General features: G+C 37.2%; 1 protein-coding gene across 3 annotated transcripts; it reads left to right on the top strand.

Annotated features, from left to right (window-relative positions):
* The first annotated feature begins 567 nt into the window (after positions 1 to 567).
* Positions 568 to 27,886, top strand: ptpn6 (protein tyrosine phosphatase non-receptor type 6). Of its 3 annotated transcripts, none has more exons than XM_032559354.1 (16): positions 2,710 to 3,207; positions 3,582 to 3,607; positions 4,642 to 4,764; positions 5,868 to 6,062; positions 14,119 to 14,302; positions 17,731 to 17,847; positions 18,014 to 18,142; positions 20,331 to 20,427; positions 20,522 to 20,601; positions 20,686 to 20,832; positions 21,734 to 21,865; positions 22,477 to 22,631; positions 24,028 to 24,095; positions 24,189 to 24,340; positions 24,549 to 24,613; positions 27,469 to 27,886. In XM_032559354.1, exons 2-16 carry the CDS (start codon positions 3,600 to 3,602, stop codon positions 27,563 to 27,565), a joined length of 1,749 nt encoding a protein of 582 aa, XP_032415245.1. In that variant the 5' UTR covers positions 2,710 to 3,207; positions 3,582 to 3,599; the 3' UTR covers positions 27,566 to 27,886. The 3 variants fall into 3 exon arrangements, with proteins under 3 accessions (XP_032415243.1, XP_032415245.1, XP_032415244.1); XM_032559353.1 differs by having other exon boundaries at positions 2,710 to 3,203; XM_032559352.1 differs by lacking the exons at positions 2,710 to 3,207; positions 3,582 to 3,607 and adding an exon at positions 568 to 682.
* Positions 27,887 to 27,897: the final 11 nt, after the last annotated feature.

Below are 27,897 nucleotides of genomic sequence, written 5' to 3' on the forward strand. Positions count from 1 at the left end.
TTTATACTTTTTTCACTTTACATCACAAATATGTACTATTCTCTTTCAGTCTATTTAAAAAAATATCAATAAATCAGCAGTATAAATACTTTAAAACCTGTGTATTCATTAATATGTTTCAACTGGCTTTTAAAATCTTCTTTTTGGTCAATTATTAGCTATAATTTGACGTCCTGGCTCGTCTATCTGATGCCGATATTAGCCCAGTGCTCTTTTATTTGAACACTGAGCGTAAAGAGCTCTCCTTCGTTTGCATGCCGGCCTAGAAAGACGGGGCAACATTTACATGGAGGCAAATGTAGATCCAGGGTGGCGATAAAAGCCGGAGCGCTCTTCCTCATGGAGCCGGTTGTGAGCGGAGGGTCGGGGGTGAAGCGGGCAGGAAAAGACACAATTTCCTCCTGCAGATAGTGAAATAATTAGGAAGAATTAGAGTAAATTACTGGGTGGGAAGGGCGGCGAGGCTTTGATGGCTTATCGTAGGAAGAGTTGTCGGCTGGAGTCGGGCTGGTTGTTGATCGGTCACCAGAAAGTGGGGAAAGGAAGAAGAGGGGAAATAAACTGTGAATGGAAAAAACCGTGACAGTTTTCACTCCATCCTGGATTTATAGCAGTAACTTCCTGATCAGGACAAACCCAACGCTGCGCAGACACCGACAGGAGCCCCAACAATGTCTTGTGGGTGAGTTTTACGTTTTACCTGAAAGCATTGCTTTTATTTCCAACAAGATGCTGTGAATTTTTCTCCTGCTTTCACTTCTTTTCCACTTTGCTGCTTTTCTTTCTTTCTGTTGTTGAATCTGGCGGTTTGTTGGGAAATTGTCTCAGAAAGGTGTGACTTATTGATTGAACGCCGGTAAAAAGTTATTTCATTAGACGAGAAAAAATGTAAAACCATTTATATTATAGTTTGCTTTTTTAAAATTTACTCATCTTATTTTGAGTTTGAGTTTTTGGTTTTAAAGTAAAAGATAAAAGGATCTAAAACATGAAATCACACCGACACGTTGACGGTTGAACAGCTTTACGTTTGATCAAAGATGATAATAAAAAATCTCTGAGAAATTGATGTAAAATTGTTTCACTTTGGGTGAGAAGGCAGTCAAATTTAAACTAAAGTAAATTTTTCAGATATTTTCTAGATTGTTCGTTCCTTCTTTCCTTTTGTGTTTTTAAGTTTCCTTCTACCGTTCTTCCTTGTATCCATCCTTCCTTCCTTCTTTCCTTCTCCAGGATGTATCCTTTGGTTCTCTGAGAAACTTTTTCATCTGAACTTCACAGCAAATTCCTTCATTATGTCCTTTTTCCCTCTGATCTCTCCTTCCTCTCTTATTCCTTCCTTGCTTCCTTCCTTACTTGCTTGTCATTTTTTCTTTTCATCTCTCTTTCCTTCCTTCCCTCCTTCTTTTTTCCTCCTATCTGTCCTTTCTCCTATCCTTCCGTCCTCCCATCCTTTGTCCCATCCCTCTCTCCTTCCTTCCTTCTTTCCTTTCCTCCCCTCTTTCCTCCCATCATTTGTTCCTTTCTTCCTTCCTTGCTGTTTCTGGTTTTTAAACTTAAAATGCTCATAAAATATTTTCCATATATTTATAGTGACTTTTTGTATTTTAAAATGGGTATAAAGAACTGAGGACTTTCTGAAAATGTGACTTTAGAAAGTAAAGTGATTAAAATAAATTAAATAGAAACATTTTACCCTGTAAAACTGCTGAAGTCCCTCAGTTGCGTTTATTTTATTGAAAATATTTGATTATTACAAACTATTGTAACTCCGATAAAATAAAAAAAAATCAATTTATTAGGTATTTTTCCCCTACTGAATAAATGTCCAAACATTTCTGTTTGAATTTATAGATGATAAAAGTCAGACTATACAGCTTTGATAAAACTTTTAAATCTTTTTGCTCATCTTTACCAGTAAATGGTCAAATGTTTACGTGCATTTTTGGTGATAGATGTACTCAGATAGGGATCGTCGACGGGTTTAACCAGCTAATACACTAACGAGGAACATAACTCAACGGCTTCATGCACAGAAGTTGTGTAATCACTGTGAGCATTAGAAGCAAACCTGCATTAAACTCCTGCAGGCGGCAACAGCCTGGTGCTCTGCAGCAGCTTCATGTGTTGCAACGCTCAGAGCATTGACCAAACAATCGGGGGAAACATCGTTGTTGTCACTCTGCGGCTGCGACAACTCAACCAGAATGAGCGCTGCACGTGTGTGTGTGTGTGTGGGTGTGTGTGTGTGTGTTTGGAGGAGGGACAGAAAGTCAGAGCAGCAATATAACTGTTGCAGAGCACTACAGTGAAATGAGAGGAATAAAATGCAAGCAGTCGGCGTTAACCACGACGACACCTGCAGGGCTGCATGTGTGCTAAAATGTGCTAGCGCACGTTGGGGGCAGGGAGGAGCGCTCTGTGCTTTATGTGTTTTCCTCCACAATTTCTCTCTGAAAGCCCTAAAGTTGGCTCTGAGGAACTGGTTCAACGTTCATGTGGATGGAAACAATTAGTGGATTAAATTCAGACTGTTTGTTTGTGATGCTTTAGGAGGAAGCCTTTCTTTAATCCTTTACAAAATGTCTAATTTTGATGAAATGTTTACTACTGCAAATACTTCAGCAGCTCAAACACACCCACACAGGCGCACTTTGCAGAGGGGGGGAAGGTCAGAGCGCAAATGAGGAAGTGCTCAGTGACTCTGACCTTTGTGTGTTACATGCACACACAGTCATACACACCTGGAAGTAAAGGAAAAACGGCAGCAGTGGCAGGCAGGTGGGAAGATTGAGACACAAAGAAGCGCGGACCACGTCAGAGCTTTTTCATATCTGAACTTCTGTGAAGCACGATGGAGTAGCTGGTGGATCCACCAGTGAATGGATCTGCACAGGAAACTCCAGTGATGGAGCCGAAAGCTTCTCTGCTCTCAGATTCGATGAGGTCTCGTTGTGGTCGTCATTAAGAAACACGAAGAAACAAGAGCGAGAAGAAGAAAAAAAGAAAAAAGCTGCGTCTCTATCTGCTGGAGGAATTCCGGCCTGTCAGCTATTTTTGTTCCTGTCTTGCTTTCACTATTTTGTGAAAGGAGACGTAAAAAGGAAGGAAGAGAGCGAACGACGCAGAAGGGGGAAGAGACAGACGTATACTGTGTGAACGTCCCGGCGAGTGACAGTTGTTTTCAGGAGCAGCTGAGAAGAGTAAGTGTTTACCTGCTTTTTGGCTGGCGCTGGGTCGAGGTAGGAAGAGGTCAGACTGCAGGAAGGTGCTGAGAGGAGGAACATTTATTAGTGTTTTGTGAATGTGATGCAATAAAGTGAGAGATGGATGCGATAGTTCTGATGTTAGATGGAAAGACGTTCGTGTCAATCGTCTGGTTAGTGTCTGAGAGCAGACGTGCAAGAAAGAGAGAACTCATCATGTGTTAGAGTGCACAAAGAGAGAGGAAGTAGCTAAAAAGTTAGTCTTTATTCGTGTTTTTGTGAGATTAAGGATCTTAAAGGAAGAGAAAAGGCTTGTGCTTTTGAGTTTGCACGTGTTGCACAGGTACAAGTGACTCTTGTTCTCTCTCGTCCCAGAAAAAGTGAGGAGACAACATGGTTCGGTGAGTCAAAGCCTGTGCCGGACTCTGTAACGCTCCGTTAGTCATCTCTGGTCGTGTCTCTTTTGTGTTTGCTTGATGACAACTTCTCTGTTTCCATTCCTCCTTCTCTTGTCTTTCGCCAGACGTTCACCGACTCTGCTCTGTTCCTCTATCATGTGATTTCTCAAGCCTTGTGTGCGAAACCGTCTCTGCTTTAGACAAAAAGGAAGCTTTAAAGTTTAAAATCTGTTTGTGTATACTCAAGATTCAAGCTCTTTGAATCTCTTGTTTCTGTGTAAAAGACCATTTTAAAGTTTAAATTGTATAATCTGTGCTTTAATGTTGCTGTTAATCGCAGAATAAAACTGGATTATATGATGCATTAAGTAAAAAAAATAAAAAAATTTCAGGAAACAATATCTCTTTAAAAAGTGAGCAAAACAGGCAAACGGTAGTTAGTTAAAATGTTACCTGACCCAAAATTAAGTCGGCGACCCGGTTGATTTTCATTCAAATCACAAACACTTTAAATGAAGTTTTTGATTAAAACAACAACATATTTTTATGCTGCATTTTGCATGTCTCTGAGCTCAGCCCAGAGTTCTGGGTTACGGGTGCGAGATGTGAGGACTAGCCAATAGCCGTAACTTAATCTTTCATAACATAATTCAGTGAAGCTGCTAATGTAATTTGCATGTTGAAAATGTTTCATAATCAAAAGTATTTCTGATTCAGAATTGGCAGAAAGAATAAAACATTTTCTCTACAATGAGGATGTTTCTGTTGGAGTTGATGCTGAATGAAGAGCAAAATAGCAAAACACAAAATGTGATTATAATAACTTAGTCTATTCAAAGCATTGTTTTTATTTTTAGTTTTAGTTCATGTTCAAAAAGCGACGTAGCCGTTCATGTTATTTAATCTCTGTCTTGTGGTATAATAGCGCTGAGAGTCATGGTTGTTTAAAGGTGAACCTCTTCGTTCTTATCAGAGACAAATACTCTTTTCTTTTTTTTTTTTTACTTTCTGTCTCTGCTTCACTGCATGTGATGCAGGTGGTTCCACAGAGACATCACTGGTCTGCAGGCCGAGGAGATCCTGAAGTCTCGAGGCATCCATGGCAGCTTTCTGGCTCGACCCAGCAAGAAAAATGTCGGCGATTTCTCCCTGTCCGTCAGGTAATAACTGGACTTATGGAGCTCCGCCGCTCTCCTGTGGATCCTGACTTTACGTTCGCAGCGGCTTAATTTACTTCCTAATTTCCTCTGTAGACTGTAAATGTCCCTGAATGCAACAAAGGTGGAAATATTTAATGACTGTGTGGACGTCATGTGCCAGAGAAAGGCTAAAAATAAAATTCTTTGCGCTACAGGTTACTAAAAGGGAAAACTATTACTGATAAATCTGCTGACTGCATATCAGACGTTGTGAAACCTTTGCCCTTTAGACTCAGCTAGGTTTCACTGATCGTAAAAACATCCTCTGTTTTAGAGGTTTTCCGTCTTAACAGGGGATTCATTAATGCGCCTTTCGCTGCTTCAGACACATTTCACCTTAGAAAGGTTGTTGGAGGCTTCCTAGAGGCGCCAGGAATAAGCTGGGCCATTCAGTAACAACGTTGTATAGGTTTAATTATTTGGGACTTTTTTGCATATTGAGGAGACTATGAGATGAAATAAATGACCACATCTAGAAATACATTCACACTTTGCATTTTAAAGTGGAAAACCTGTTGGCAGGATGAATATTTAACCCAATGATTTCTGCAAAGTTAGTGGGAAAATGCTGCTTATTTGGATTCCTAACATACATTTTCACCAATTGGTATTACAGATCAATAAAATTGATAACTGATTGTAACTAGATGATAAATTGGAATTAACTGCATCTTAAAAATATAATGAGTTATATATATATACTTATAACATGGGGAGATGTATTTTTAAAAGTGAAATAATCTTCCAGTAGAACTATTGCGTTTTAATCAATATTAAGGAATCATTCACTTAAAGTAATCTCCTATATTTTGTGAAAATCTACTTGTAAGCTAGTTTTGTCTTATTTCAGGTGAACTAAGATGTTTGCAGTAGAAACTAGACCAAATATTTGGTCAAATTTTGTGTTTTTGCAATTTTGTGAAGTGTCTTGACAATCAGCTTTTACCACTTAAACATATTAATCCAGTTTTATCTGATGTGAAAAATGCCTGGTGAGCTGGAAAACCTTTCTCACTTTCCTTTCCTCTAGGCATTTTGTTTTTTGACTGGTTTTCTTTCTTCAGGGTGAGTGAACAGGTCACCCACATCCGCATCCAAAACACAGGAGACTACTACGACCTGTACGGAGGGGAGAAGTTCGCCACCCTGTCGGAGCTGGTGGAGTATTACACTGCAGAGAACGGCATCCTTCAGGACAAAGACGGGACGATCATCGAGCTCAAATATCCTGTGAACTGCTCCGACCCGACCACAGAAAGGTCTGACCAACCGTTGGTTATTCATTTCCATATATATAATCATAAAAATAAGCTTTCACAAGGTATAATTCTGTATGGGAATTGTTCATTCATGGATCTCATCTAGGGATGCACCAATCTGCCTTTTTCACTTCCAATACCAATACCGATATCTGAGGTTTATTGTCAGCTGATACCAATACAATACAGAAAAAACATTGTTGAATTACTGAATTACATTTTTATTTGATAACTCTGCACCAGTACAGCACACTGAAACACACCAGTAACTTTTCTAGCTTGGTCAAACATGGGGAAAAAAAATTATTTGTCAGTGCATTTAGGAGTAAAACAGCCAAAGTAAAATAAATAATAAAGAAACTGAAACTGACAAAAACAAAATGTTCTAAATATTGGCTAGTTTGGTCAAACATGTTAAAAATAAACTGCAGTAAATCTTTAAAATGGCTCAGAAAGTGAAATGATGAATTCTAAATATAATGTAAAATAAACACCAAACATAATGTCTCTCAGTAGCTTTAAGTACAGCTAAACTGACTTAAAGCATTTCCCTTTTTAAACACAGATTTAAATGTACTGAATTACAATTTTTGTGATAACTTTGAGTAGATCTGCCGTTATGGATGTCATTGATATCCGATTTAGAATATTTTTCAATATCGGGACCGATACAGATATTAATATTGAATTAGTGCATCTCTGATCTCATCTTCCTTTTGAACATATTTGATAAGTTTGGTCATAAATGCAGCATTTCCTGACTGTTCTGAACTTTTGTAGTGTGTTTTTAAGCACAGCTGGCTTCATATGTCGTACTTTTTTCAAAAACAACAATGAGTTACTGTGCAAAACGTTTAATATTTTTTATTCAGAGCAGTCGAACGTTGTTGTTAGAGGATTTTTAGGAGCTGAAATGGGGCAAAGAATGTAAATCTTGTGGTTGCGGCTCAGTAAAATTGGTCCGGTGGTGTCCGTGATGTCCAGCGCCTGCAGCAGGAGTCGGTGTTTGACTCATTTTGTCTGTCGGCCTTTTTGGTGGGGTCTCCACCTTCACTTTCAGGTTAGCTGAGACGACATTTGGTTAGGTGGTTGGGCTAAAAATAGTTCGCTGTGACCAGCTACATTTCCTCCAGCAGCCGTTATGTTGCAAGAGCAAAAAGCGTCATTTGTCTGTTTCTTTAATGTTCATTCAGTTTTTTCCTCCGGGGCATAAGCTCTCATTTAAGGAAATTTGAGGTGTTGCAGCATCTTTGTTGATCACAGTGTGAGTCAGTAATAATACGCCCACCTTTAAGAGCTGCAGCGCATTTATTCCTACATCTGGTTCTGTTTTCTGGATTAGAAGAAACGAGATAAAACGCGTCATGGTAACAAGTTTAGCTGGACGATAAATTGACGCAGAAGTTATTGTGATAAGCGATAATATTGTTGTTTTTAATTTTTAAGTAATGTAATGGTAAAGGCATAATAATAAAGCAAGAACACATTCTCAAAGATCAATGAAATTTTAAATCTAATCAATATTTAACACTGGAACTGGAAGATGTTTTAAATAAATAAACACAACAACAAATAAAATGAATTATTAAGTGTCTTTAAACAAAATAGTCATTCAGAAAAAGGGATAATTGACCAAACTGAAGACTTTTTATCAACCAGTTTTTAGTAGAAAAAGAGAAAATTACAAATCATGCCAGGGTAAATTATTGAGTTCATTTTGATTTATCAATGCGATTAATTGATTTATTGCTTATTGCAACAGGTGCAACTCAATAAATTTGAATGTTATCAAAAAAATAGATTATTTCATAAACTCAATTCAAAATTGAACGCAGATTGATTTATTTAAAGTGTTTTTATCTGTTAATGTTGTTGGTTATGGGCTGCTGCTCTTAAAAAAAATGTAATTTACTGAAACTTTTTAAATAAAAATAAAATTTTTCATTTGAAATTTTGGCATGAATTACTGCATCAGTGCAGCGCACCATGGAGACGATCAGCCCAGGTTTCTTTAATAATCTGGATTATTGTTCTGGTACCTCTCCTTTCTCTCTTGAATCACAGATTATCGGTTTGGTCGCAGTCGGGTCAGTTTTTGGTACCGTTGGCGGCGTGGGCAGGTCCTGCTGGGAAATGAAATCAGATCTCCATAAAACCTTTTAGCAGAAGGAAGTACAAAGTGCTCTGAAATTTCCTGGTAGATGTCGACTGTGAACCTCAGAAACCACACTGGACTAGAACCAGCGGATGACATAGCAACCCAAATCATCTCTGACTGTGAAAACTTAAATTCTAGAAACATTTGCCACTCCTCTTCACTTCCAGACATGAAATTCAAACTAAAGTTTCATCTGAAAGCAGGTCTTTGGACCTCTGAACAGCAGGCCAGTTATTTATCTCTGCAGCCCAGATAAAACGTTCCTGATGTCTTTAGTAATGTGACGTAGCTCATCTTCTGGAAACATCCATTGTAATCCTCCATGCACTTTTTTCTACCTCATTTTTTCCTTCCACTAACTTTCCCACAATTGGCGAGAACATAAAATCTCTGATAAAAATCCTTTTTGTTTATTGTTCTGATGTCATTTTCTAATTACATTTTCATTAACTCTAAACCATAATCATCAAATACACACTTTAAATCTCACTGTGTGTGAGGCATATTTATCTATATATGAGTTTATTATAACAGAAATACGTAAATAAATGTATTTTCAATGATATTCTAATTTATAAAGATGTACTTGTATTTCAAAACAAGTGCATCGTTTTATCTGTACTTGTTTTATCTGCTTTTTCGCTCCTGTGAAATAGATGGAAAAGATTTGATCTGAGAAGTTCTTTCAAAGTCTAAATTAGATCTGAATTTATTTTTTCATGCTGTCCTACAGCAGGAATCACTTTTTTTAAGACCGTCAGAATTATGTATTATCTTTTAAATTCTAAAACAAATTAAAAAATTAAATCTTGGGTGTTTATTCCTCCAAAATATCTACATTTGCTCAACATCTTGTTTTTCTATTTTCAGTTCCACACGATTTAGTTATATTTTTGTGCAGGATTTTCAAAAAAGATTTTCAGTAAGAACTTGTTAGATGTATGTAGATCCACTTTTTCATATTTTCTTGCATTTCTGCTAACTTTAATGACATTTTAAAGGTTTCTACTAAAAGAAAAATCCCTCAGGATTAATAAAATGCATCCATCTTAAATCTAAATATAAATTTGACATTTTGACAGCTACTGTACATCTGGCTTCATTTTTTCACCTCAGGACGAATCACAAACTTGATTTCGCGACCAGTTGAGGAAACTTGTCTGTCGGTTATTGCGTTTTTGGGAAATGTGATCATCTTTGTGACGTCTTTGTTTGACGTGACAAACAAACACGTGAAAAAAAAGAAGAAAAAAAATTGTCATAAATCTGAGTTTTAATTTTTGGGTTCTAGTTTTAGTTCCTTTGTGAAAACTTCGTCGCTGATGGTGAAATATTAGTCTTAAGTGACAATAAACAAAATACATTTTTGAGTCAGAACTGGTTGGAGCAGCTCAAGGAAATGCAAATGAAGAAACTAGTGCATCTAATTTGTTCCAGAAAGCAGGAATCTTTCTGTTTTTAGGTTAAATTGCAGCTAAAATATTAGTTAGTTATTCTAAATAACTAGGGCACTAATGTCTTACAGGTGAAATTCTTTACTATTTTTTATTGATACATTGAATTAATTGTATTTTATCTACCTTTTTATACATTTTGCATACAATTAATCTACAGAACAATGGGAATTATGAGCAAAGGAAGTTACAATGAGACAGAAATTTATTTCTTCGTTTGCTTACCGCCCACAAGCTTCTATTTGTTTTTTTATTTTAAGTATTGCCATAGTTATTACGAGTGATAGGAAATATCATCATCCCAACAATAAAAGTTGCAATAAATTGTCTTTAAAATGTTGCTGTTACAAAAATATGTTATTATTTTAAGCATGCTGCAAAATGCTGCAGTTGCTGCAGTGCTAAGGCCAGTTTTCCTAGGAAGCTGTTTTCTGAAATTAACTTTAGTGATTTTCTTTAGCTTGCAGTTTTATATTTAAATTGAACAAAGCAAATTGTGAAAACATATTTCTTTTTTTAAATATACACCAAAGTCTTTCTTTGGTTGATTTGGTTAAATAATTTTTAAATTGTACATTAAGTTTTTAGTTTATTCTGTCTGTATTTAGTTTATATGGCAGATTAAAGATGAAATCCTTGATAAAATCATCATTATTGAAAAGGACTGTGACTGAGCTGTGAAAATATATGCATTTTGTTTCACTTTAACAGGAGATTTCACAAGAATTTGAGTAGCCAAAGAAAGCAATAATATTTTAATTTAACTTGCTATAACATATTCAGGTTATGTGTTGTTGTGCTTTTGAATTAATTTACCAGTTTCTGCAAGACATTAAAAAGTCTTGAATTATGTTTTTTTATTTCCGGGCGTTTATGACCCTAAACTTTCCAATCAAAGTCCTTGGTGGCGTCCTAAATTTGCACATTAGTTTGTTCTTTGCTATTTCTTAAATACTGTAGTTCTTAGTGATGAAATAATGTGTTACAACTCTTTAGCAAAACCACAGTAGGAATTTAAAGCTAGATGTCTATCTTCAACCAACCAATTTGTCTTGAAAATAGAGCATTTTTATCAAGGTTTGGCATAAAATCAAGAAATTCAGTAGTTGACTCAAACCCATCTGTAATAACCGAGATGTTTGAAAGTGTTGACCCATCTTAAGTTGAACTGAAACAGGGTTATACAATAAGATTGTCAAGTAGTGCCATTTATTCCGTTTTTTCATTATCGGAAAAACTCTCATTAGCGCCTGTTGCTAAATATAGTCTCTAGATGATAGATAATTCACGTCTGCATGCATGAAAGACAATTCTTCCTGCTGCCGTGGCGCCTTATTGAAATGCTCTGCAACCTTAATTCAACCAGGAGAAAACTCCTTGAGGTCAAAGATCTCTTTTAGAGAGTTAATTTTAATGCATTTTTAGTTAAAGTTCGCACCAATATTTTTGCACAGCATGCACATAAATCGATGACATTGCAGCTGGAGGTGGAGGTTTTCCGTCCAGCTGGAAACACTGAGCTGCTCTGATGAAGCATGCTGATGTCCAGCTTAGTCCGAGTGAAGGACTCTAGTTTCTGCTGCATTTTGTGAGAATCAACTTCGAGCTGGAAGCTGTGCCCTCTAACCGCCCCACCCCTCCTCATCCTTCTCTGTCTCTTTCTGACAGTTGTCTAACTTCCCTTTTGTTTCTGCGGTTGGAAACTTTAAGTTTTGACACTTTTGAAAGCAATGGCCAGACCCCGCTTGCTTGCCTTCCTCTATTGCACACTCCATCATGTTCTTGCTTACTCGCTATCTTCCTCATCTAACGCAAACTCTCTGTTGTTTCAGAACAGTGTGCCTGCGTGCATCTCCTCACATTACCTTGCAGTGCGCTTGTCCTGACATCATTTCCCAGAAAAAGATGTGAACTCATTAAGAAAGATTTGACTTTGGTCACTAAAATAAGAGGTCTGCTTCAGGCTAGTTTGTAACTTCTGCTAAACTGCATGAGAAGACTTTTTTTGGAGCGTTGCTTGCGGTTCTTGAATCTTATTTCATCTGGAAGAATTTTCCAAGCAGAAAAAGCAAAGAAAAACCAACTTGAAGCTTGCACAGAATTAAGTAGAAAACGAGAAGCAGCTTAATTTACTGCAGAAGGTAGATAAAGGGAGGGGCATTAGTGGATGTAACATATCGAAAGGGGGCAGGCTAAAAATACTCTGTCCTGTTCAGCCACGAAATCTGTCATCAGAAATTTTCCGACCGCAATGCAGGAAGTTTAGAAAAAGAAATCGAGAACTGTGCCTAAAATTAAGTCAGACTCAAGCTGCATTTGTACATTCATGCACTCAAAAATACACGACACAGTTGTGGACAAAAATAAATCCAACCTGGTTATAGCAGCAGCACATGCTGTTTTAATTCAGATGCTCCTTTTTCTTAATTGAGTTTACAAGTGCTTCAGATTTACAGTGTTGTACTCAGTTCATAATGCAATGACCCACATCACTGCAGAGCCTTGAACGCACCGATGGCTGACCTTTGCACAAGAGTCACAATCTCTACTTTTTCTCACCTGTGAGTCTGTGGGAGGCCGGGACAATGACAACTTGTTGGTTTCTCATGCAGCAAATCTAAAAAATAATAATCAAAAACAGTTCTCACAGAAAGTTTGCCGAATAAAAGTACATGCAGGAGTCAGAGCGTGTTTCACTAATCTGTCCAGTCTACAGTCTCACCCTGTTAGTATTTAGTATTTATCTTGCATAACCTCTCAGGAAACTAGAAATATAATGTAATTTCACTGTTGAGCGTGTGGAAATGTTATTTATACAACTGACTTTGTGAAACAAAGAATGTGGTTTACCTTGCCTGCAAAAGAAACAGATGAAATATCCTGCCCTCAAAGAACACAGCTAAGCTTGAAAGTCAGTACGCCCTCAATCAGTTCCAGGGTGTTCCTGGATTATGTAACCTTTGCCAGGTTCTAAAATAATTTACATCTGACAACTAGCACACAAAACAACATGCAGAGCATTGTGAAAGCTAAGATGAAGCTAAATTAAAGCACATCCCAATGCAAAACATGTGCAAAAATACCTAAAACCTCACATTTACATTCTTACATTTCTCCTTTACCATTTTTTATTTGTGCTGAGTGTCTAAAATAAGCAAAACAGATGGTAAAGTCAGTTTCTTTTAAAAAGAAAGAGACACTTTAGGTACGTTATCAGTATCAGTTCACAACTTTCTTTATTACTGTAACGTAATTTCAGTTTTATTATTCATTTATTAAATTCATTTAATGTTGTACAAAACGGTGAACAGATTTTTATCAGTTTGCATCAAACCTGCTTGACATTTATTTTGAGGTAAAGCAAACTTGCTTAACCTAAAACAATTTTATTTTCTCTAAACACTGAACAAGAACATCAACACTTGGGTAAAGTAAAAGCTCACAAAAAGCTAAAGAAGCTGGGAAATAAAAATAGATGTGCCTTCACATAAGCATAGAACATCACTGAGCAGAAGTTCCCCATGCAGGAGCCGTAAGTTTGGACCCGAGCAAAGAATTTACACTCAGATACCACGTCAGGTCTCAGATGGTGTCGGTAAGATTTTGTTAGTGTGGACTTGTGGTGCAGCAGAGGAAATAAAGCTGTTCTGAGAAATTTCACTCTGGTACAAAAAAAAATTATGTTTAGCGGTGCAAGATTTCAGGTCACATTTTGATTAAGGATTGTTCTTCGTTGATTTCCTCTGAAGGTCAAAGAGACATATATTTATGCCTCTTTGACATAAATGTACTACCCACCCCCGTCTTTATAAAGCTTTAGATTCTGAAGGATCAAATTTATTCAAACAACTCCCTTCAGGAAGTTGTTTTAATAAATGTGTTACCATGGTTACTGGGAGGGTAATCACAAACGTAATGTCCTAAAACTCACTTCCTCAGGCGCTTATTAGTCAGTTTGTCTTTGTGGAAGTTTGCAATTGGTTTCTAACTTTTAAAATGTTGTTAGAGTTGGGGCGTGCTAACCCCCTGCGCCACCACAGCACGCCCCACGTTTGGAGGCCTTAGTCCTCGACGCGGACGTCGTGGGTTCGACTCCCGGTCCCGGCGACCTTTGCCTCATGTCTTCCCCCATCTCCTCACCCTCCTTCCTGTCTGCCCACTGTTGCAAAAATACGAGCCACTAGCGCCGCAAAAACTCTTCGGAGAAAAAAATGAAGAAAAAAAAAAAATTTGTTAGAGTTAAACTTTCTTTGTTAAAATGCTGACTTTTTTAGATGATTAATTTTGAAGCCAGTGAAATTCACGGGTGTTTTCTCATCTTGACCAGAGCTGCTGCAGCCTTTGTCTTCTCAGGATGAGGCCGTGAAACTTTTCCACAAACACGTCTAATTTACCGCAGAGATTTTAAATATGAATCATGAGTGTGCCTCTGCCTCCCCCTCAGGTGGTACCATGGTCACCTGTCCGGCTCAAATGCAGAGAAGCTGCTCACCGCCCGAGACGAGCCGGGCACCTTCCTGGTCAGAGAGTCGCTGTCCAAACCCGGAGACTTCGTCCTCTCTGTTCTGACTGATGAAGTAACCAAAAACGGATCGAAGAGGGTCTCTCACATCAAGATAATGTGCCAGGTGTGTGTCTTTTTTTTCCTCTCCTGTGACTAAACAGAAATAGGAGGGCGTAGAACCGACTCACATCGTGCAACAACACTGAGGGTTATTCCCAGAGTTGTGCAGTGAGGGCTAAAATAAAATTTCATTTCCCTGTCTTATGCAATAACAGACTTTTGTTCCTAATTCGACTGTCAGGTGTTGACCATCTGTTCTCTGTGGCTGCTAAAGTATTAAAAATAATTTTCTCTAAAAAGGCAAGAAAAGGGAACCGTTTCCTGGCCTCATTATGTGTTGAATTCTACATACGCAGCTGTTTACTGTTTAGTCATTGAGAAGGAGTTTGTAAATAAAACTCTCCTCATTTCCTAAGTCATCATCTGCTGTTGCGTTTTTATTTTAAGTTCACTGAATTTGCTACTTAGCCTATTTAAATGGAAGCTATTGTTCCTGTGCAGTGCTATGGGGGAAAAGATCTCTTAAGGCTCTTAAAGGTGTTTTTTAATAAGCTTGCAGCTCAGATCAGGTGCAGTTTCACCGGTTCATCGCGCTCTAATCCTCTGAGTTTGCTTCTGTTAAAAGCAACAGATGAACGTGGCAACATGCATTAACAGGGAATTGCCAAAGTATTCAGACCTGTAAAACTTTTTCACAGTTTTTCATGCTATAGCCACAAACTTCAACGTGTTTTATTTGGATTTTCTGTTTCACACCAACACAAGGTAGTGCATAATCGTGTCGTGGAAAGAAAAAGATGCAATGTTTTATAATGTTTTTTAACAATTACCTGAAAAGTGTGGTGTGCATTTTTATTCCGCTGTTTTTTGGACTATTTGTCCTCAACCAGCTTTTCACTCCGGCAGACTGAAATGTGTGTACATTTTTGTTTTCAAAATAGAGTTCAACTAAATTTTCACCTTAGATTCTCAATCAGATTTAAGTCTGGACTTTAACTAGGCTGTCTAATACTTCAGAATGCTACTTTCTAATAGAGGTGGGTGATACTGACTTAGTGTTTTATAGCGATATTTTGTGTTATTATTGTGATAGCGATAATTATTTATTTAGTATTTATTTTTGAGGTAATTGCATGGCTGTGACTGCATGTCACAGCATCACAAACACAAATATTGTTCTTGAAAAACAGTTCTATTAGAAACGGTTTGCTCAGGATGCTTCTTACTTTAAAAATGTGATTTACATTTCCAAACTACACACAGTAATTGCATAAATCATATTGTGGAATTTACCGATATTAATTGTTGCTCTTGTGGAAGAATAGAAAAAATGGCAAACATGTCTGACATATATTTTTTAATTTACCATCAATGACTGAAATTTATCATGACGACATTAAATCTAAATTCTTATCATGATAGGACATTTTTCATAATAAATCATAAATGATGCCCATCGCTACTTTTTAAACTACCCACTGTTTGTCTAGAGCTGTGTGTTTAGATCCAGTCCGGTTTTCTTCCAGAATGGCCCTTCATGTAGCTCCATGCATTTCCACTTCTACTCACACCAGCTGAAGAAAAGTGTCCCCACAACATGATGCTGCCACCACTATGCTTCATCATGTTATGTGTGGGGCTGTTGTAAACGAATATTTTAGTAATTGTGCAATCTATTTATTATTATTCTTGCGATTAATCGAGTAATCGGATAAAAAGAAGATAAACTAAAACATTGGTAAATCTAACATAACAGCAGTATTACTATCGCATATCAACATCAGTCCAATTTTTTACAGTTGAGCTTCCCTAACATTAACTTTTCTGTAGTTTAGAAAATTAACCTGTAACAATAATAGCTCACTTTCTTAGTTAACTTGAAGAAAAGTTGTACGAAAATCTGAAATTATATTCAATTTAATAATAAAGAGGCAGGCTCACAAATACTAAAAATGTCTATAGTTCAGCTTTTCGTTGCTGTATTCATCTTCAGTCAATTTAATAGATGAACTCTCACCTTGCCCAGATATTTATAGCTTCTGTGTTCATGTTAGCGACAGGATTTCACACCTTTGTTCATCACACACAGAAACTCATATGTTGTGTGTCGCCACGATGAGCTCCTCCACCCATTTGTTGAGACCGGGATGATATGAAATAAATTTTTTTTTAACATTTAGCTTTCGTCAACAACTTAGGCAGCAGTGAGAGCGCAGCGCAATGCAAGTAATAACCCGGCCGGAAAACGGTGCGCTAAATAATAAAATATAATTTAACGAAGCTTCGAGGCAGATAAATTTTACTCGAGAAATTTTAATAATCGAGGTACTCGAATCACTCGAGGAATCGTTTCAGCGCTAATTATGCGCAATGTCATTTTTGCATGTCAGACAGAACGTTCCGTTTTGGTCTCTTCTGACCACAGAACTTTCTTCCATGTGTTTGTTGTGTCCCCTGCATGGCTTGTGGTAACGACCAGATTCTCCTGTCGGAGCTTCGGGTCTCTGCAGCCATTTATATGAGATTCAGATTCAAATCATTATTTTTGTCCCAATGGGCAATTCATTTTACAGCAAGTCGCAGCAAAAACACACCAACAATTAATATTTGGGTAGAGGGCAAAGTGTTAATTAAAAACTCAAAACTTGTTGATAAAGGTCCTGGTAAGAGCAATAAATAAACACAATAAATAGATGATACTGAAAAATGTTTATACATGTGTCCATGTCTTGGTAGGTTTGCTGTTTTTAGATTACTGGCTATTTTATGCCTTTACAGAACAGTTGTGTACATCACTGGTGTAACTTTTAAAGGCATTTGACTGCACTGGATCTTAATTTAGGGTTACTGTGCCCTAATAAATATGCATGGTGCATTTTTTAAAGTTTTATGTGTGTGAAAAAAAAGTTTACAATGATGTATTCTCTCCACTTACTACTTGTATGCTACTTTTTGTTCTTTTGCATGAAATCTTCATTAAATACAACAAAGTTTAAAAAAACTTAAACTACAAAACTATAGCAGGCATTGAGGAATGGCAGTACTGATCCCTATCAGTAGGAATTTATTTTATTTATTTACAACCAACTAATTTCTCTTGAAAATGTTGCATTTTTAACAAGGTTTGGCATAAAATCTGAGTTTTTAGTAGTTGACTCAAACCCTCAAACCCTTCTGTAATAATTGATGAAATCTCTAGTTTGAAGGTGTTAAAGTGTCTGAAATTGAGCTTAACTAACTTTTTAAATAAATACAACAAAGTTTGAAAAAGTAAAAACTGTAGTTGTTAGTGAGTCAAATTTATGTCAAGTTTTACAGTTCTATGACTGTAGATCAAAAATACTCCTTGCATAATTTATTTAACTTTAATTATTTGATATTTTAATTGTATGGCTTTTCTGTGAATCTTTTCTTCATCTTTATGAGGTTTATTTATTTAATGTTTGATCAAGTACACATTAATGTTGGTGCAATTCTTTGTGATTTGTGCAGAATGACCGGTACACGGTCGGAGGCTCAGACTTGTTCGACACGCTGACAGATCTGGTGGATTTCTACAAGCGCAAAGGCATCGAGGAGATTTCTGGAAACTGGATCCATCTCAGACAGGTCTGACTTATTTATGAAACTGCAGTGAGTGTGCAACTCAGCTCACAGCGTGGCCGCACAGATAGGAAAAATTAACTCACACATTTGCATTTGGCCTTTACGGGGTGTGGTGTGGTGCTTTCATTGGCGTGTCTTTCATCTCGTGTCCTTTTTCTTCTTCCTGCAGCCCTATTTCTCCACCAGGGTGATCGCGTCAGACATCGACAGCCGAGTGAAGCAGTTGGACCTCACCTCAGACAAGCCGCTCGAGGGCGAAGGGGAAAAGAGCAAAGCTGGCTTCTGGGAAGAATTCGATGTGAGATTAATCTGGTCTTAGTCATATTTGCATCAACGATTTGTTGTTTTTTTGTTGTTTTTTTAACGGGTGGAACACGGGAACATCCTGAAGTGGGCCAAATTAAAATAAGCACCGGTCGCCTTTTCAGAAACTTTCCATCAGCGTTTCTACTTTCACTTCATTATTACGGGGCAGAAACTAGGGCAGACATTGTGTGCGACTCTTTTGTGGGGGCAATAAACAAAATTAGCCTCATTTTTTTCACTTTTACGACCTTAACGGGCTTACGTCGACATACGATGTCAGCAAGTTATGATCAGAATAAACGGCAGGGTTTGTAAGATGAGTGACATCTTTTTTATAACTGATTTAACTGAACGTATTTTTAGCAAATGAACTCGCTGTTGCATATTAATCATGGCTATTCTGACCTGCGAGCATTACCAGACTTAAACCTAATTAAGTTTATGAAGCATAAACTCTGAGAAAAGCAACAAGAGTTCACAACTGGGAAACTAGAATAAGAATGTTTCACCGACCACATGTCAGTTAGATACGGAGGAAACATTCAGACACATTAGTCAAATAAGACTTCATTAAGATACATAAGGTTTAGATGTAAACTGCCACATTTCACAGTCGCATCTTTTGACTTTTATATTTTAGATGATATCAGCTTCCTCTTATTTCTTCATCCTTTGCTTCAGAGTTTTGTAATCTTTCAAGGTGTCTGGTGAATTTTTCTCTACACTCTGAAAGTATTTCCGGCAGGTTTTTCACCCATTTTATGATTATTTTAGACTTGGGTTTTTGTTGCTAAGCTCCTTAGCTCAAGTTCACAACAAGAACAACTAAACAAAAAGCCTTAAATTTTAGTTTTGGTACCTTTGTTCCTAGCAGCCTGTCACAAAGACTTTGTTTTTTTTCTGCAATAACATTCAGGGCTAAAACTGGGCAGTTTTTGCCAGAACAGTGATGAAAAAAGAAATCATCGTTCAGATCCCATGTCAAAAGTTTGCAGGAATTTTTAATGTTTCATAAGATCACCTCTTTCAGATGCTGTTTGTCTGCTGTAAGGTTTCTGGCCTCACACTTCTTCTTTTGTCTTCTTCTTGTTAAATTTCCTCTTTTTTTGACACTGCATATCATGGATGTTACAGTTTTTTTTCTGTAACATCCAAAAACAAAAATCTGCCTCAAATGCTGGAGAAGCTGAAGAAACGCAAATAGAGACCTAAGGGACACGGGATTATTTCGGCCTTATCAGACCAACATTTAAGCTGAAATGAGTAATTTAAACAAAAATATATGTTTGTTAGACGATTCAGGTAAATGTGACACTGCATGAGAGTTGGTAACAGAGTTTGATTAACAAAAAATGTATATATATTTTTAAAAAGTCAGATTTTATGTTGGTTTTTATTGGTGAGAAACTGCAAGTTTCTCGCATATTTTTCTTAAATAGTTTTAGTCAACTATAAGCAGAAGTTTAGAGTTTTTACATTTTTATATTTCATATATATTTCATATTGTTATTTACATTGTTATATTATTATTTCTAAATAAAATATTACAAACCTGGACAACTATCAAAGGATGCTTCATCCGTTGCCTTGAACATGTGTTTAAAATCACTTAGCGTAATTAAGAAACACATAATGCTAAAATTAGCAAACTACTGTACTCTTCAGGTCACTGCATAAATATCAGTATTGTATTATTGTAGTAGTAGAAATAACATCCATAACTCTCACTTGGGGGAAAATAATGGCAGTAATTAGTGAACATGCTGAATGTGTTATAAAATATTAAGAATAACAAATTTATTGTTGTTTTTATTAAATAATACCTTATGTTAATGTAAACAACCTGTAAATATTAACATACTTTTATTATTATTGTAATAATATTTTATTTTACTTAAAGAAATACTTTATTGTAAAATGTTGCCCAGGCTAATTGTGAAGCAGCATAAACTAGAAATAATCCATATTAGTGAATGTAGGTTAATCCCTTCCATCCCGCCCATTTTATTCCACTGGCTTAAAATCTGGTGGCTTTAATGTAAATCTGTGTCTTAATTGGTCAAATAAGAATATGCGTCTTTGTTGTATTTCTTTTTTTGTGTAAATCTTACCTGGTTAATGTTAAGTTTTCATATGCAACGTGGTTGTGTGACTCAGCAGTCGTCTTCTTGTGCTGACAGGCTCTCCAGAAGATGGAGGCGAAGGTGAAGAAGAGCAGAGAGGAAGGTCAAAGACCAGAGAACAAGAGCAAAAACAGATACAAGAACATTCTTCCATGTGAGTTTGATTCTGTAAATAAGATCCACGCATTCTTGCTGCTAAATGTGACCAATTACGCCGTTTCCTCACTCCGTTTGTTTTCTCTCACAAGTCAACGACACCAGAGTCATCCTGCAGAACGCCGATCCCGACGTTCTCGGCTCAGATTACATAAACGCCAACTATGTGAAAGTAAGTCCCTGCAGACTCGAAGGCAAACGGCACCGGGCTCGTTGGGGTTGTTTGTGTTGTTGATTCTCTGATCCGTCTTTGCAGGACAAACTCTGGGAGGCTGGAGGACCGAAAGTTTACATCGCCACCCAGGGTTGCCTAGCAACAACTGTGAACGACTTCTGGCAAATGGTGTGGCAAGAGAAAACACATGTGATCGTCATGACGACGCGAGAGGTTGAGAAAGGCCGGGTGGGTATCAGAGCCTAAAAAAATATGCTATTCTTGTCATTAGGCATCATTAAAAACATTTGAACTGATAAACATGAATTATTAGGGTTAATTAGAAATAAACGTTGTTATAGTTTAGATATTAATGGAGTGTCTGAGAGAAAACCATGAATACAGTGTTCTGTAGCAGTAATCACACTCCTTAGGATTTTCTACATTTTGCCATTTTCTTCTGGCAAAATGATAAAGGGGGAAAACCTCCTTTACTCTGATGCCTCTGAATAAAATCCAGTGCAATCAATCTGCTTCACCAGCTACTTCATTATTAAACATTGTGCAGTTTAGTCTCAGCATAAACAAAGCTACTTTGAGATGACCTCACATGTTTATATTGTAAAACGTAGCAAACACATGGAACACCACATCACCTTGAATATCCCACAGTGAAACATGGTAGTGGCAGCAGCATGCTGTGTGGCTATTTTCCTTCAGCAGAAACTGAGTAGTTGATCAGAGTTGATGGGAAAAATGGATGGATGGACAATACAGTCGCTAAACATACAACCAGGGCACAAATTAAATTCAGAATCAAAATCTGTAGACTTGAAAATTAGGAGAATGAGGTTAAACAAAAGTGCATGCCACACTTTTCAGATTTTATTTGTAAGAAAAATCCAAGTGTGATTTCTTTTCTATTTCACAGTTAAACCCTTTGTGATAGTTTGCTATTTGAAATCCCAATAAAATACACTGAAGTTTGAGTCCGAAAAAAGTTCTAGGGTAGTTAATAGTTTTGTGAGTGAAAAAGAGAAAGGTGCTAAAATATAATAATTGTCATAAAATCTTTGTGACAACCTTCTAAAGTGCAGGAAAAAGCAAATAAAACATTGATAAACGTGTTTGTTCTCTTTAATGTTTGCAGAATAAATGTGTGCCGTACTGGCCTGATTGTCAAGAACCCAAGGACGTCGGCGCCTACGTGGTTTCCTTCGAGTCGGAGTTGGAAGCTACGGATTACAAAGTCCGACTTTTGCATATTGCTCCTGTGGACCAGGTATTTTGTATTTGTATTTATTTTTTTAAAAGTGGTTTGTAAAAACAAATCATGCAAGTAACGAGTACAACACACGTGCATACATGACCAAGAACAAAATAATTAGATTACCGCTACTTTTCTGTTTGAAAATGAGGAGGAAGAAGTGAACATTTGTTCAATCCTAATTTAATTAAATATATCGCCTACCAACTCAATAATTAAAAGCATATTGTGGTGTTCATATGCCTGTTAAATTTCTATGTCCTAAAGAACCGACAAATAAGTTATATTATATAAAACAAGATAATTACAAACTGACAAGAAAATTTACTGACCCATAATAATAACAGTAATAATGACAACTAGAGCTACAGCGTCAGAATATTTACCAACTCTTTGCCAATGTACACCAAATAATATACTTCATAATCCAAGTTACATAACAAATGAAAAAACTAATGATGTTAATAATGATGGTAGAGTAACAACGATAATCTACTAGTAATGGTAAAAGTAGCAGAAGGAATGAACTTTCAACTTTCAAACCTTTAACATCTGCACATATATGTGAATGTATCTTTAGTTTTTTTTTATATATATTCTGACTTTCTTCTTTGTTTTATTCCCAGCCCAAGCTCTCCCGTCCCATTTGGCACTACCAGTACCTCAGCTGGCCGGACCACGGCGTCCCCCAGCAGCCGGGCGGAGTCCTCAGCTTCCTCACACAAGTCAACGCTAAACAGGCTGAATACCGTGAGGCCGGCCCCATGATCATCCACTGCAGGTACTCACCGGCTAAACCCATAAAGTGTAGCGTGGCGTCATGTTCTGTTGCAAAGCACATGCTTCATAATCCTGCGCAAACAGGTAATACTTTAAGACTAAAAGGAACAGGATTACGATTGGTACGGCTATAGGTCTTGGAGTTTGTTTTCTATAGGATTTGAGTCCAGTTTCGTTTTGCAGCACAGAAAAAAATGTGTTTATTGAAAGAATTGCCTTAGAATTAGGGCTGCACAATATTAGGAAAACATGCAGCAATTCTGGGGAATTTTGCATTAACATTATGACTTGGAATAAATAAAGGGTAGTCATGTTTTTCTGCTTTAAATTCACAGCAGATATAAATCCCAGATTAGGAGACGTCTGTCCAGCTACTGGGAAACTTTACTGTATTCATTTAATCAACAGCATGCAGATTTTATTGATAAAGGTGTTGTGTACAGAAAAGCTAAAGAAACCATAAAAATGTTACAGTAGGCTTACTCACAGCTGAAAAGTTGATCTGCAAAACAACAAAATGAGCAACGCAGAGATCCCCAAAGTTGGGAAAACTTAAAACCTTATGGTGCGTTCACATCAAGCGCGTTTTGAGCGTCAGGCGCTTTTGGTAAACGTTCAAAGTCTTAAGTGGAGGCGAGTCGAGGTCGAGTTGAGGGCGCGTTTCATGTGACTAGCGCCTTTCAGCACAATTTGAAGAGTTTGGAGCGTTTGACACTTCCAACACATCCGACGCACCTGACAAACAGGCTGGCAACGAACAACAACGGCTAGAACGATTTTGACGCATCAGAGGCGTCTGCTGTGTCAAAGTCACCTCCACATTTACTTTAAATGTAAACCTGATGAACAAAACGCGGTGTAGGCTAGAGCAAAATGTCAAGTGTCTGGATTCAAAGTGCATCAGAAGAGTTTTTTATGCAACCAACGCATTTGGTGTGAACACACCGTTAGGCTTGAAATGCTGAGTTTAATCTGTTAAAATATTCATCAGTGACTCCTGATCAAAACATTTTAACTAATTGATATATCCAAACACCTCTAACTTTATTTGTTGTAATCAAGTGGTAGTCATAGCACAAGGTTCTTTTGCAGTCTGGAAAAAATGTTTAGCTAATGTATTTCCCTGAATAGATGTATAATACTCCGCATTTACACTTACACTTTAAAAATACTCTAACAAGATGAGAGAACCATTTAGATAAATCTAAATTCACCTACATGCATTCCAGTTTGATTATTACCTCAAGCTCATATCAGCTACTGCTAAAAGGTTATCTATCAGACTGATATTTCTGACAGCTTGTCATCTTATCAGATAAAATATGGATTTTCATTTTCTCCTCAGTTGCTTTCACATTTCATTCAGTATTTTTTTTTCTCTCTGTAAATCTGTGCAGTGCTGGAATCGGTCGGACGGGTACCATCGTGGTGATTGATATGATCCTCGAGACTATTGATACTCTAGGTAAAAAAAAGAAAAACAGTGGAAATAATCTTTGATTCTGTTTATTTGTTTTGTCTCACTGTCTTCCTGACTGTCGTCCTGATTTCACTGCAGGTCTGGACTGCGACATAGACATCCCCAAATACATACAGATGGTGCGAGAGCAGCGCTCTGGCATGGTGCAGACCGAGGCTCAGTATAAATTCATCTACCTGGCTGTGTCCGAGTACATACAGACCACTAAGGCCAAAGAGAGCGCCTCAAAGGTGAGACAGCTGGATAGAAGAGTGATATCCTCTACGTGAGCTGATTGGTTCACTGCCAGCAGAGCGATACGCAATCAGAAGAGCTGAACGTCGACCCACTGAGACAAAACAACCGACCACAGATTCAGAAGCCGTGGTGCGGCCTCTCTGTGTTTGACTAATTCTGTAACAGACGTGTGTGAAACACCCATGTTTGTCTCTTCCTCAGGAAACCGAGACCGAGTATGGAAATCTGCAGCTCAAACACCAGCCAGCCAGCAGGAAGGTGTCAAAGTGAGTGAAGCAAATGGCTTTAAAACATTCACACCAGTCCTCTAAATGTCACACTGCCATGCCGTTTTATTTAAAAACGTGACAGAGGTTTGCTGCTGGTGGGAGGAGCTGAGCTGCAGACTGTGTGGGGGAACAGCAGGGGAGACCTGCAGCTGGACTTTGATATGATCTTTTCTTCTTTTTAAAAACCACAGTGCAGCAGTTTTCAGTGCCAGTCACACTGCTTGTAATAAGAGAAGGAGAAACAATCATTTTAAAACCTTAAAGGGATTTATTACTCAGAATTTACATTTTGCACGATTTTTTTACTTGCATTATGATTTCAACTGCTCTTAAAAAACTACTCACTCGTTATTTGGCACTAAGTTAAGTCGCAATCAACATCCATCATCTGCCAACAAAACCAGAGCTCCAGCACATTTGGTCAACTGGTTTAACAGCTGCATGCGCTGTACAACGGCTGCTGGAAAAGATTTTTCAGTCTTTATCTTCTAACAACTCCTCATTTTTAACACAGCCACCCATTACGCTGCTGCACATGCATCATAGTCACTAATGTTACTGTTTCCGTTGATATTCTTCATCCAGAAACTGGGGCAGTGCTAATTTTGTTCGCTATGGTAAAACATGCAGTCAGTACTTTTACTTCCTCCTGCCTGTAGCTGCTGTTTCTCTGCGAACTGTGAGAACCAAAGTTAAAACAATCTGCATCAGTTTACAATCGAGCTAAAACTCTGACGCCCGTCATTCTTGAATGGATTCAGATCTTTCTCACGGCGCTGTCGCTTCATAATGCTGCTTTTCATTAGACAAGTCACCCTTGCTCCTCTGTGCCCAGTTTTTTTGTTTTTAGAGCATGAGTAGTGTGTTTAAACACATGACTCAATGGTTATTGTGTTGCTTCATTTTTATGTCAAGAGAAGAAGGACCAACTGTTTTTGTTGTGTGCAAAAGAAGGTTTCCAACTTAAATTAGCTTAAATGTGTCATTTTCAGTTATAGAAACATTAATGTGAATCATTAAATTATTATTATTATTATTATTATAAATGCAATTGACAGTTTCAAAGGTTTAGGATGATTTTATTACCTGTTCTGCAGTTCTGGTCAGATGCTAACATCATATTCTGTATACATAACTTAGGCCTTTAAAGCTGCAGTATGTAACTTTTATAAAAAAAAAGTTTCCATACATACTACTTAATTTATCTTAGTGAATCAAGATTTGGACATTAAACTGTTAATTATTTAACCATTATCAAGTTAACGGAGATTTGGCCAAGAGGCAAACTGTTGTTAATTTGTGGGGAAGTTAAATAGTTTTTTCCATAACTTCACCAACTTTAGGTCATTTAAAACTACCACAATAGCCAGAAAAACCCAAAACGCTGAATAAAAGATGTCTTCAAGAAAACAGTTTATTTGACCTTGAAAGTGTTGATTTTGGAGAAAGGCCTTTTTTCTTTATCTGGACTGTTTAGTCTATGGGTGAGATAAAACAGGTGTTACTGCGAACGCTTTCATTAAGCCTCGATGCTTCTGGATCATTCCTGAACATTTTATTGCATCAGAGGGTTTGGGATGGATGGTTGGTACTTGGACACATGTGGGTCTAAGTACCAACAGGAACGTCATTTAATATTCAGTATCATTAGGACAGGCTAACTAGAAAACGCTGACTTTAACTAAATTTATTGACCGTATTTAAAAGAGCCAGGACCCGACCGGTCCAACTTACTTCCCCTTACTTCGAAAATATCTTTGATGAATTCAAACTTGCGATCCCAGTTTTTAACAAAGCTAATTGAACTTGTATACTCTATTAGTTTCGTCATAGAAAGAATATGGGTTAAACTAACAATTTAAAGGCCAAAATTAATATAATTTTTATGCCCATCAGGAGTTTATATAAACCTTCGACTAGAACTACACATAAGCAGTCTTATTATCTACTATAGGTTGCATTTTTAGAGCTCTAATGGTGTTAAAAAAGCTGCTGAATGTTTTTATCATTATTATTTTACAAGTCTGAATTTTTTTCTGTTATTTCATACAAAGATGCAGAGAAACGTTTGTACAACTGGCCTCTTTATATCGGCATTCATGCATTATGGACTCAGATTCGAAACAAATGCAGATAAAACCCCACACATTCAGTTATTAGTTATCAGATTTTAAGTAAAGTGTAGGAACCAGAACTTTAAACAGATTATTGTTTATAAAAATTTTTGGGAACATTTAAATTTTTTAATTATTTTTTTATTTTTTAGAGATTGATTATATCTATTGATGAGTCGAAGTGAAATGGGGGCTTGATGGGTGACAAACAAGATTCCTCACTGTACAAATAATCTTGTACAGCAAGGTGTCTGTTTAACATGGTGTCTGTTTAACATGGTGTCTGTTTAACATGGTGTCTGTCTAACATGGTGTCTGTTTAACATGGTGTCTGTCTAACATGGTGTCTGTTTAACATGGTGTCTGTCTAACATGGTGTCTGTTTAACATGGTGTCTGTTTAACATGGTGTCTGTTTAACATGGTGTCTGTTAAACATGGTGTCTGTTAAACATGGTGTCTGTTAAACAAACAGACACCATGTTTGTTTGTTCAATTGACTGAAAAGGGTTTTGTGACCTCTGAGCAGCTTAGTTATTCATAAACAAGTGAGCAAAGTTTCAATTATCCAATTATAAACACACACTACACCCACACTGACCCAGTTGGGGCTCCCAGTACTTGGCCGGCAGATTTTTTTTTTTTCATGGATGGTTTGCTGTTTTGTTTTGTTGGCATTCTCCAGCTCCTCTCTTTCAAACATCTCAAGAAATCAACATTTGGTTTTGTGTTTTCCCAGGAACAAGGACGACGTCTACGAGAATCTGTCGAAAGGAAAGAAAGATACGAAAAAATCAAAGTCTGAAAAGAAAACGGGATCGGTGAAGAAAAAATAGACGACGCGGGAGCAAGGTTTCTTAGTGTCATATTTATGCAGGCATGTTTTTTGTTAAGGAAGTGGAGTCCACTGAATTTAAATTAACTGTTAAATGATATTTCATAAAGCAAGTGAATGGTTGGATTATGTTTGTTGAAAATAAAAGAAAAAAAAATATGTGAATCGCTGCACCAGGAATAGCGTTTGTTTATAAAACTCCTTGATGTAATGGGGACCCGTAGAAGGAATCACCTTTTATCATTTACTGTTCAGTTTCTAATGCTGGAGTTTACAAACGAATGAAAGAAAATAAAAAATAAATTCAGAAAAACCTCAAAAATTTGGAGTTTC

The sequence above is a fragment of the Xiphophorus hellerii genome, chromosome 3, assembly GCF_003331165.1.
Source record: "Xiphophorus hellerii strain 12219 chromosome 3, Xiphophorus_hellerii-4.1, whole genome shotgun sequence".
In the NCBI taxonomy this organism is placed as follows: Eukaryota; Metazoa; Chordata; class Actinopteri; order Cyprinodontiformes; family Poeciliidae; genus Xiphophorus; species Xiphophorus hellerii.